The 12236-nt window shown below is 36.3% G+C and overlaps 1 protein-coding gene and 1 pseudogene across 1 annotated transcript; one reads left to right on the top strand and one right to left on the bottom strand.

Moving 5' to 3' along the window:
• Positions 1-10028: 10028 nt before the first annotated feature.
• On the bottom strand, positions 10029-11179 carry LOC118761330. The gene is made up of 2 exons (XM_036499156.1): positions 10987-11179; positions 10029-10883 (listed from the first exon to the last, which is right to left on the bottom strand). The coding sequence occupies exons 1-2, from the start codon at positions 11168-11170 to the stop codon at positions 10207-10209; spliced, it is 861 nt and encodes a 286-aa protein (XP_036355049.1). The 5' UTR covers positions 11171-11179; the 3' UTR covers positions 10029-10206.
• A 516-nt stretch (positions 11180-11695) lies between these two features.
• Positions 11696-11814, top strand: LOC115229267 (annotated as a pseudogene).
• Positions 11815-12236: the final 422 nt, after the last annotated feature.

Genomic DNA, 12236 nt, shown 5'->3' with positions numbered 1-12236 from the left:
TAATTTTTTGGCTTGAAGGTTTTGGGGGACCACATCATGTGAGTCGAGGACTTTCTTGTTGTTCATTTTAACAAAAACGCAGAAAATAATTTTTTTTAATTTTTTGGCTTGAAGGTTTTGGGGGACCACATCATGTGAGTCGAGGACTTTCTTGTTGTTCATTTTAACAAAAACGCAGAAAATAATTTTTTTTAATTTTTTGGCTTGAAGGTTTTGGGGGACCACATCATGTGAGTCGAGGACTTTCTTGTTGTTCATTTTAACAAAAACGCAGAAAATAATTTTTTTTAATTTTTTGGCTGAAGGTTTTGGGGGACCACATCATGTGAGTCGAGGACTTTCTTGTTGTTCATTTTAACAAAAACGCAGAAAATAATTTTTTTAATTTTTTGGCTTGAAGGTTTTGGGGGACACATCATGTGAGTCGAGGACTTTCTTGTTGTTCATTTTAACAAAAACGCAGAAAATAATTTTTTTTAATTTTTTGGCTTGAAGGTTTTGGGGGACCACATCATGTGAGTCGAGGACTTTCTTGTTGTTCATTTTAACAAAAACGCAGAAAATTGACTTGAAGGTTTTGGGGGACCTCATCATCGAGGATATTCTTTCTTATTAAAATTTTTTGACAGGAAGGTTCTTAGAGGATATCACCTTTTATTGTGCCTCATTATCGAATAACTACAAAAGGGAAGGTTTTGACAATTTGATCTGGTTTGTAACAATTTGAATGTGGGTGTGCACAGACAGACAGACAGACAGACAGACACACACCATACCATTTTATTATTAAGACAATAGCTCCAAAAGAAAAGTGGCCGAGGAATTAGAGCTTAGGGGGCTTGATAACGAGAGCCACGAAGGTCTCAACTTCGGTTTTGCCCCGGGAGACTGTCTTATCTTCCTCAGCGAATTCGAGTTTTTGCAAGGATCGCGTCTATCGTGTCAACACTCCGCTCATGCAGGTCCTCCAGCGGACTGCTGAGCTCCAGGCCGAATGGCAGTTTGATGGCAAATTGTCTGGTTTTTTCGAGTTTGGCGATTAGAAGGTCCCTTTCATCAGTTTGGTACCAGCCCTCCGAACCATAGATTATTAGTGGCTGAACACAAGTCTGGTAGATGTGTAGAAACGTTTCTGCGCTTAGACAAAACGCCTCAGTCCTTTTAGGATTTTCGCTCCTTGTTTCCGCTTTGCATGCACATGGGGTTTGTATGACCGGTGGGGTCTATAGTTACTCCCAGGTAACGTAGGTTCTTCGATATAATCAGGTTCCCATAATCCTCGAAAGTCGGTTTTTTGTCACGACCCATTGAAATCCAACAAATGGTACTTTTGTCCCGAGCGAGATTCAAGCCTTTACCATTGCACCAGATTTCAAGTTCCTCCAAGTACGGTTCTAGTCTGCTCCAGGAAAACCTTCTTCTGTGTCGGGGTCCCCACATCAAGACATCCGTAACCAAGATATCGTCCGCGTTAAATTTTTTTATTTAATAAAGACAATCATTGAAATGCTCGTCATTGAAACGCTTGTCAACATATTTCTGTAATTTTTTCTAATTTGGAAAAATCCGTTTTATTTCATCAGTTCTAATTGTTCCTTTTTTATAATATACAAAAATTCCCCATGTTTATAATATAATTACGTAGTTCGCGTCTTATACCTTTATTTTTTTTGTGAAACTTGACAAAAATCATGACGTCATATGACGCCACTAAATAGAGAAAAATTAGAATAGAGAAAATTAGAATTAGTGAAAAATTAGAATTAGTGAGGGTTAAATATTTGGTGATAATCCTTTGGGAACTTCGTCGGCAGTCTACATAATAATCAGCAGTAAAGAACTAAATGAGTGAATTGGTTAATGCCCATTTTATAGCTCGACTTTCCAGATTCATATAATTTGTTGTTTTCATTGATAATGTCCATGTTACGCTTAAAAATGCAGATTCTGAATGGCTCTCGTTGTTTGATCTCTAATACATTGAAAGTATATACAATACTGAAGTTGGCAACATAGTTGTTCCATTCTGAGAGGATGTCTTCATTGATTTCACATTGGAGATCAGTCACTGAAATTATTTTGTAAAAGATGAATGCAAAAATAAACCACATCAACAAGTTCGATTTAATAAATAAATAATTATTTTAATAAATCTACAACAAACTAATTAATTGTTAATTTTAAATTATAAATTATTCTCATTCTATTTTTTGACTTTTTCGTCACCTATTTTTTGCCTTGATATATTTGGACGCATTTCAAAATGAAATCTTATGTAGTCATTGTGAAGTCATTGCTGATTATTCAAGCCTTTTTTGGCAAACAATTTTAGATTAGTAACAATATACCATTTCTCATACTAAATGGGATTAACACCAAACTAAGTGGGATTAGCAGAAAACTAAATGGGATTAACGTCAACTAAGTGGATTAACATCAATCTAAGTGGGATTAATAGCAAACTAAATGAGATTAACACCAAAAAATTCTTGTTTAAAAATTTATGTTAACGATACTTGAGATGTCGAGCGATACTTGATTTGATATTGATAATTTCGGAAAAATTAATTCAAATTTTCGATTAATTCATGAAGGGTAATTGTGCTATCGTCTTCAATGCATGATATATACAAAAGTCGATATGTTCTTTGTCAAACTTTTTTCTATAATTTCCACCTCTCGTGTCAGGTTTAACTCCATCCCTTATCCAACGATATGCTGTTGTTCTCGAGATATTGAGTTCAATTGCCGTTTTTTCCAATCCCCACCTGATTCTGCAACTGAAATAAATGTATTTATTTCTATGTATTTGATTTTCTCTTCTAATGATTTTACGTGGCATTTTTATTTGCTGCGTCAAAAATAATATTTATAATATGTCACATGCCTCAGGGATTACTATGCCCCACTCGTTACCTCCGAATTATTTCTGAGAAATAATTGATTAATGATTTTTCAATTTTTTAGAAAATTAATAATCAATCACAACGACGAACGAACGAACGAACGAACAGATTTTATTGACTTAGCAACCGAAAGAGAAGAGTTATATGAAAAGGTTTTATTAAAATCGAGACACGAAAGCCTCCTCCTTGCTTTCCTTTTCACTTCTCATGCCCTTTGCAATGAGCAGAGGACTTGCCGAATGTTTGAGTTTGTTCGTCTAGCTCTCTGGGGAGATCCTGATCAAGCCGTAGCTTATACGCCAGTTTAATCGCAAAGCGCCTTGTTTTCTCCAGTTTGGTGATTATGCGATTTCTCTCGTCTGTAGGGTACCAACCTTCATGTCCATAGATAAGGACTGGTTCTACAGTCGCCTTATAGATGAAGAGAAAGGTGTCTGGGGAGAGATGGAAGCGTATAAGGCTTCTCAGGATCCCGGAACATTTCCTTCTTCTAGATTCCACGAACTTAAGGAAGATCCGTCAGCCCCGATCGTTACCCCAAGGTAGCGTAGGTCGTCAGAGATTCTTAGTCCCATTGTCTCCAGAAGTGGTTCTCTTCCTTTCCGAGTTTTAGAAACCCACGTGATGGTGGACTTGTTCTCGTGCTAAGGAGAGGGCTTTCTCCGTAGCCCAAGACTCAACCCTCGCTATATATTCCCTCAGCCTTTTCCAAGAGAGGTCCTTGGATCGCGACAGATCCGTAACCAATATGTCGTCCGCATAGATGATTAGTAGACTCTCCGGATTTACTGGTTTCGGGATGTCGGCAACGTATAAGTTGAAAAGTAGAGGGCTCAGGACCGACCCTTGAGGCACTCCCCTCCTTAGATTGATTGTATCCGAGGTCCGGTTACCACATCTGATAAAAGACTTTCGCATGTGTAAGAAATTCTCTAGCCATTTGACAGTCCTTTGCCCCGGAAGGATACTGATGATCCTTTCCAGGAGGCCTAGGTGCCAAACGCTGTCGAACGCCTTTGAAATGTCCAGACAAACAGCTGTCATCCCCATCTTGTGTGTAAGGGCCCTCGAGATTTGCCGACACAACGACATAAAATTCAACCTATATATTAGGTTAATTAGAGTACAATTTAATGATATACTAAAAGATGCCTTAAAAAAATAAATTAAAATAATATTTTTATACAACAAACCATTTTGGACTGATAAGCACATTAAAAATATTTTAAAAATGTGAATTGTGTGAAACGCTTTAAAGGCACATAATTTGATAGTTTTATAATTAACTCTAACCAGTTTTTAGTTTTATTAAAACATTTTTTGAAATGTAAAAAAAGATAAAGGTTTAAAATCATCTGTAGATCTCTTATAAAAAACTCAAACTTTATCCAGTTTTTTTAGTTTAAAATCATTATAGATCTGAAGTTTAAAACGAAAAATTAAATTTGTCCTTTTTTGATTCTTTTCATGTGAACAATCTTGTATCTCCATTCGAAAATTCTACTTTAAATTTTTTCAAACCCTAAACCCAACCAATTCCCTAACCTTCACCCTAACCTTCACCCAACCCTAACCTTCACCCAAACCCTAACCTTCACCCAACCCTAACCTTCACCCAAACCTAACCTTCACCACCCTAACCCTAACCTTCACCCAAACCCTAACCTTCACCCAAACCCTAACCTTCACCCAACCCTAACCTTCACCCAAACCCTAACCTTCACCCAAACCCTAACCTTCACCCTAACCTTCACCCAAACCTTCACCCAAACCCTAACCTTCACCCTCACCCAAACCCTAACCTTCCCTAACCCTAACCTATACCCTAACCCTAACCTATACCCTAACCATAACCATGAGATAAAACAGCATGCTTAATTTATTGTTTTTTAATGATAATGGTTAAGCATTGAAAAAATAAAAATCCATATATTATTAATTTTAAATTAATAAGTAAATATATTTCAATCATTTAAATATTTTAAATTGAAATTTTAAAAATTTAGAGCAATGGTAACGAGCGGGGCATGGTAACGAACAGGGCATGTGACATAATAAAAGTAATCCTTTATTGATCCCTTTAAGTTCGTTATTAATCCCACTTAGTTTGATGTTAATCCCATTTAGTTTTCTCCCCAATCCCACTTAGTTTGGTGTTAATCCCACTTAGTGTGGGAATGGTATAGATGATATTTTTGAATGTGAGAGATTATTATGTCGCCCCCACGCTGGCGACCAGAGCGACCTTCATTGTTGACAGGGTGACCTACTTAGTTTGACATAATTACTGACTAAGATAATTCCTAAAAATTTGAAAAACTTAACATTTTTTAACTCTATTGATAGTAACTATCTTAGTTCATCTATCAAAAGATATTGAAAACGGTATTTAGTATCATTATTAGTATACAACAAGACTTTAGCTGTGCGGTGGGGCGGCCTTGGCATGAGATCTTATTCCGATTTCTCCTGGATTAAAGCAGTTCACCGAATTATTCTCTGACTCAACTCTCCATTTGAAAGGTTACTTGATTTTATTAATAGTTTTTATTACAAGGTTTAACGTTTATAAAGTTTATTTGATCTGCTTGCATAATACGCATGTAATAATAGGCAAAAGGAGGGGTTTCACCCCTTACTTTGAGAGATGCTTTATCTAATGGCTCACTATGATAAATCACAAGTCTAAAGAGTTGTCTTTTGGATTAAGAGTTTTATAAACCTTTCCATTAAGGATAATGACAACTTCTTATATTGGTTCCTACAACAAAACATGTAATATGATGATTATAAAAAAGCCCTGGCTTTGCTTTAGTTTTAATTTAGATCCCATTGTTCGCCCTGCAATATGAAGGCCATTGATAATACGAGGACCTGTTGTTACGTAGTATAAGCGTTTTCCAAGGGCTTGCATCAAACCACCATGCGTTTGATTTGCAGAGATGATTCCGGTCATTCCTAAAGAGTATTGAGCTTGGATTGCTTTTTTATCTTGTTGATAGCGAAGATATGAATCAAATTTTTCTCCAGTCAGGTTAAAAGCGGACAAATTAAACGCAAGTTTTAAAGGAATCATGAGAGAAACTGCTTAATCAATTTCCTTTGATTGACGAAGCTTTCCGGATCAGCAGAGCTCTGTTCGGAGAGTAAAGTAGAAGTCAATGTGGTTTAAATTAACGAGTTTGAATTTTTTTGACTGCGTCTGATTTTAATCGTTTCTCCCGTTTTTAGCTCAAAGCGGTTGAGACCATTGCAGAAACTTCAATGGACTCATTTTCACTCACATACTCGTTTTAAATTTTGCGGTTTAGTGTAAGAACGAAAGGACGATTTGAAATGGTATGTAAACAAATAGAAGTTAAGACAAAAGCATTAATATCAGGGCTTAAGATAGGACTACCGGCAACTTAAAGAGTAAGCTGTTGACATATTAAAGGTTGCTAAAATGACACTATCAGCTTCAAGCCTATTCAGATAAAGATAACATAAATTGCCATTTTAATAATAATAGGATTGTGTACTAGTTGTAGGAGACAATTCTTTATGGAAAAGAAAGACTTTTTACTTTGAGATGTTCCTTCGATCATTATTCTATTTTTAAATGTGAACTGCCGGTGAATTAAATCTTCCAGTCAGAGGATGATATTGATGATTTGAACATCTGCCATAAACCCGAGATGCCCGAAATTAATTCATAAAATAACTGCATCGATATCAGCGTACTTATGCGCTACGCGCAAGATAGATCCATCTCCTCTCATTGTGATCAACCATTCAATATCCTACGAGTTTGCCGAGAAAAGAGGTGCCTCTTAAGATCGCTTGCTTTATCATCTCCAACAGCAACCTGGATGCTTTTTTTAGAAAAGATATTTTTTGATTTCTCTTTAGTTTTTGGAAAAAGAGCAATTTTTTTCATTGGACCCTGGCAGTTTGTTTTGAAGAAGTCTCTAAAACCTGTAGCAATATTGTCGGGGTAAAGTCCAACTTCTTTTAACAAGTCTGCATGATTAGCATGCTGATTTCCTAACGTGTAAATGAGTCAAGCCTTCTTGGACAATAAAAGAATTGATAATCGATCCCATGCCACTTTGAAGTGAATGTTTTTCAATTATAACAACACCTCGAGAATTTTCAAAGTATCTTCATCCAAAGGTTTAACAAAGATTGGTCGATGACTGTTCCATCAAGGTCTTCTAAAAGCAAAAGCTCGCGTGTTTGCAGACCAATATCCACCACGTGGCCAAAAGCTACTATCGTTAGATTTTTTCCTTTTTAAGGGATTCTTTGCTAAAAAAACTTTTTCGAATTGAATCTCTTCGTCAACTGTCTGTAAGTTAGGATAGCGGATAGCAGATGGAAGTTTCCATACGAAAGCACTTTGTAGGAGGGCTTTTAGCATATTCCTTCCCGCCTCAAGGCTGCGCGATAAATATATTGGGCATGGCATTCAATATCTTAGAGCCCTTGAGCAGTGATTCCATCATCAAAAGCTAGACCAGGGCGATTAATGATGCTTTTGAACACAAACATTGTGATAAATGTTATCAAAAGCACGCTGGAGGAAAGTTGATTAGACAAAGGCAATGACTTTTAGTTTTTCATTATAGCTCATACCTAGAGAGTAGGCAAAAGAGTTTCCCTCGGTAATGACTGCATCTATGCAGCTGTCTAGATATCGCTTCATAAAAACATCTGAGCAAGAGCCGACGTGCATAGCAGGTGTGATAGCAACAATATTGGGATCTTCTTCAGCAAACTTGAGAACGTGCTTTCCAAAAAACTTTAAAGAATGTTAGCCTAGGATTTTTATAAAGATGTAATTCTCCTGTTTTTCTATTAAATAGTTTTCCTTTTTGATAAGGCGTTGGATGCATGCCTTCTCTTTTTATGCCTTGTCCTTTTACTGGAAGAATGTGAACGAGGGTAAAGGGGTCCTGATCTTTCAGTGCTTTGATAGTATCGATAAGCTTTTTGATTTCATGCACATCGATGGAGACCAAACTGCTTAAATTTAGCAGTGCTAATCACGTTTTTCATTGATTCTTTCATCTGATTGCTTTGCTCGATAAGTGTTTTTACGTAACCTGGAATTCTTAGAATGACTTTTATCAGGTCGTCGTGAATGTGGTTAGCAATAAAGCTATTAAAAAAGTGGCTGAGAATACTTGTTACAGCGATTACATTTTTGGTAATTGCTATGACATTATCATTGAGAATAAAGGTGAATTTTTTAAGTTTTTTGGGAATGCTATTCAGTGTTTGGATTTTTTGTTCGGCGTTGTTTAGCTTTCGACGGCCATGAGCAATTAAGTGGTCAGCTTCTTGAAAATGAAGGGAGGCAATGCCAATTGCTTGATTTACTGGATCTACTGAACGTATTTTTCATTTTGTTTTCCTTTTAGAATCAATAGAAGATGTATTGTAAGAATGGGGAAAAGAGATCACTGCATGTGGATTCAAAAACCCTGAAAAGTTCTCATTTCAACTGAAAGAAAATCAAGCTCAGAATAGATGTTTTAATAACAAATCTTGACTTCAAATTTTATTAAGTTTTTTCCTTTAGCGTTCATTCTTGAAGAGAACTAAGAACTTGGTACAGTATACACTGGTCAATTGCATATTGGTTAATTGTATAAATCGGCTAATGACATAAATTTATTTTCAATAACATATTTTATATGCTTTCCATTCAATATATATCGATTAATTGGATAAATTGGTTAATGAAAATGGATGATTTTATTCCTAATTCAGGTTGGCTTCAGCATTGGAAAGAGAGAAACAACGTATCATTTAAACGCATTTATGGGGGAAAAAAGATTCCAAAATAAATGGTCATTGGGACAAGAAAGAATTCTAGATGCTTCAAAGAAACCAAAACACTTCCAGTTAACTAAGTTGTTAATAAGATATCACGTCAATTTCAGTAGAATTAAAGAATGCGTGATTGACATCACACATTTTTGAAAACTGGTTATCACGTGTTATCAGTCATAATTGCATGTCTACCTTTTATAGGGTAAATATTTCCTGCTGAAACGAGAATAGTAAAAGTTTCCAGTGATCTTTTTATTGAATTTTTTAATAAAAGGTGTAAAGAAATGTGGATTTTGCTTAGACGGTTGCTTGCTGTTACAAATTTTTCTGTTATTTTGTAAATCTTCGACCGTTTCTACAACCTCTATCCATTCAAAATACTAATTATGGAGAAGAATAACAGGACTTTCTGTTTGATTTGTTCAAGATATCTTAAGCCAAATCCACGCGTGTACATTGAGTCAAAAATATCGGTGATAACTTCGCGAGGTGAATTTGTATTATTTAGATTCTTGATTATAGATTGATCGATTTTCAAATTGTTTGGTTATAGGCAGAATAAACAGTATTCTAGTGGAGTTTGCGGTGAACTTGACATAGGCTTGGTCTCAAATGAATAATTAACTCATAACAGCTGCTGATTTGACCTAACAGCTGCTGATCAGAAAAATAAGAGAATAAAAAGGTTAATGTATCGATTTTACCTGGATAAGAAACATTTCCTTTTGTTAGTCGATAAACTGCTTGAGTTACGAAAGCGTAACTAAAGAAGCCATACCAATTACTGTAATAGTTGAAATAGCGGGAACTATGGCTTGAGAAGATGACATGATTAGCAGCGATTTAAATGATTGCCGTTTTTGGCGCAAAGGAGAACTTGAAAAATAGCCAGTTGCAAAAGGCAGAATATTTTGATCGATCTTTTCTGCGTTCATAGAATTTGCAAAGGCATATAAAGCTAGAACATCTGTAGGGAAGGTAAAGACAGGTCCGATCGTTGTTAAGTTCTACCACATCCATACACCCAGCTAAAGCATAGATTCACTTCCTAGGACAATCAAGCTAACAATCATTTCTCCTAGACTAAATTGAAAAAAAGGTTTACGCCTGACTTAATCCACCAAATTGAAAAATCGTATAGGCTTAATAGATAATTGTGTTAATGCCAGTGACTTTTTGGATAATTAAGAAGTCAAAGACTAGCGAAAGGGATTCAAAAAATATGATTTTGCACAACCGACACTGACTGTTATGGAAAATAGTCCCTTGATGAGTTTTGTAATTTAATGTCTGCCCGAAAAATGTTGATATTTAACACTTAACCAATAAAACAGTCATATTTATCGACAAGGAACGTGACTAGTCCCCCCATTTCGATAACCCTCGCTGTCGTTTAATATCTTCGTTGCACAATTTTTGAGTAAAAAACGAACTTTGCGTGCTTTTGCAACAACATTGGCGGTAATCCGTTTGGGGGGACTCACTTCCTCGTCATTCTGGCGAACCCTCTTAACAGGACTGCTGTCGACCAACCCCTCGTCCATTGCCTGGGGCTCACATTGAGGAGTCGAGGACTAAAAATATTGGAAATGTCCACTTTTTTGTCGGAACACAACTGATCGACCTTCAATCCAATTGTCCTCAGTTCTTCCCTCATTATATTCAACATCCCTTGTTGGGGGGTGGCTTCGATCACGTTGAAGAGATTGTTGAGTGAGCTTGGCAGGGAGATTGTGTCTCCTGAGGGGATCCCTTGAAGGGACTCACCGAGGGACCACAAAATTGAATTTTTGACTGATTCGAAATCCCGGGACATGGCCAATTGACTCACAAACCGACGACAGCACAGGAAAAACGTGGTCAGTTGACGTTCGAGGGGACTCAACTGATTGTTGTCGGTGAATGTCTTCGAAATGATTGTCTTCAAGTCCTCTCCTGACTCCAAGTCGACAAGAACTGATTTAAAACTGTCTGATGGGGCATTTTTTAAAGAATCAATTCGGGTTTTCAAAGATTCGAGTTGTTTGGATGTCTTTTCGTAGAAATTCGACATTGAGGAAGATAAACTTGTGATTGTAGGGGACAAATCGTGTGCCTGGTGGTCTATCCTGCGACAATAGTAACGGAATAAGTATGTTCTTACAAATGTCTTGTCATCTAATATATTTTAATTATTTATTAAATTATATTTAATATATTTTAATTAATTATTTTTTTAATTTAAATTTTGTTTTTGTGGTCAAAGGGACCGGTACTTAACCTTGTGGTAAAATCGTGTCAGAAAACCCAATGATTTTAGCAAGATCAGGTCGATTAGTGGCCTGATCCTCGGGGTAGATGTGCTTCAGTACATTAATAAGCACTTGTCCATTTCCCGACAAAACAGCAGCCTCCGATAACTCGTTAATAGACTTTTCATCACATTCCCACAAAGCCATTGCCATGAGCAATTGATAGATCTATAGGATATTAAAATCAAACAAACATTCTCCACGTTGTTGTTGAGTTCTATTAATGCCGCTTTGAAATTGTCAATATCTGATTCTGAGTTATATTTGGCTTAAATAGAGTCTTTCAAACAACCGGAAATATAATCGACGACCAAAACCAAGGCTTCGTCGTTGCATTCAAATTCGACTGTGGGAGAGTTTGAGCTTAACGTGAGATATTAGGAATACATATATTCTACTAGACGGGCTAAGATGAGGGAGTCGTTCGTATACTCTGCGGGGTACTTTAATAGCTCAGTCGCCTACGGTAAATTTGAATACTCACAGAAAACCCACTGTCGGAACACACCACGATTCATTATGTTTATTTTATTAAATGTTATCTAATTTTATAATTATGTTAAAAGTCATATTTTCTAGAATATTTTTTAATCTCTTTCTTAACTTTTTCCATAAAATTTTACAATATTGAATTTTTGGCAGTCCATATGTTCCGGACCAGTGATTAAAACGAAAAAAACTTACGATCACACTTAGTCGTAAATACCCGTTCCCATCTGAACACAGAAGTTAAGCGATTACAGGCTGTTCTAGTACTTTGCTAGGTGACTGCTGGGGAACAAACAGTGTCGTACTGTAATATATTTGTTAATTTCGACCACTTTCTTATTGAAATTGAGAACAAGATTTGTTACTTCACTTGATTTTGATGAGATCTATAAGTCACATCGGCGGGTTCGCCAGCCGGAAAGTCTTGATCATAAGTGGCGGTGGATGATATGTGTAAACATTTTGGTTAACATAGGTACTCTCTTGAGGTGGATTTTCTCTGTTTTTGTTTGAAAAAACGTATCTCCTGCATAGATTTGTCCGTCCAATTTTAGATAGAATCATTGACGTCATTGGTGACATCTTTAAGGGCCCCAGTAAATTTATAGTTCATTGTGCTTGGAAATTATGCAAATTCAGAAAGAAAAATGGTGACTTATCCTAACTTCTACACTTATTCCCCAGGAACTAAACCTTATACGTGGAAATGTAATTTCAACACTAAACACAG

The sequence above is a fragment of the Octopus sinensis genome, unplaced genomic scaffold (genome assembly GCF_006345805.1).
Source record: "Octopus sinensis unplaced genomic scaffold, ASM634580v1 Contig12245, whole genome shotgun sequence".
NCBI classification, from domain to species: Eukaryota; Metazoa; Mollusca; class Cephalopoda; order Octopoda; family Octopodidae; genus Octopus; species Octopus sinensis.
Note: the sequence above shows the minus strand (reverse complement) of the source record. Positions and strands in the feature narration are given on the sequence as shown.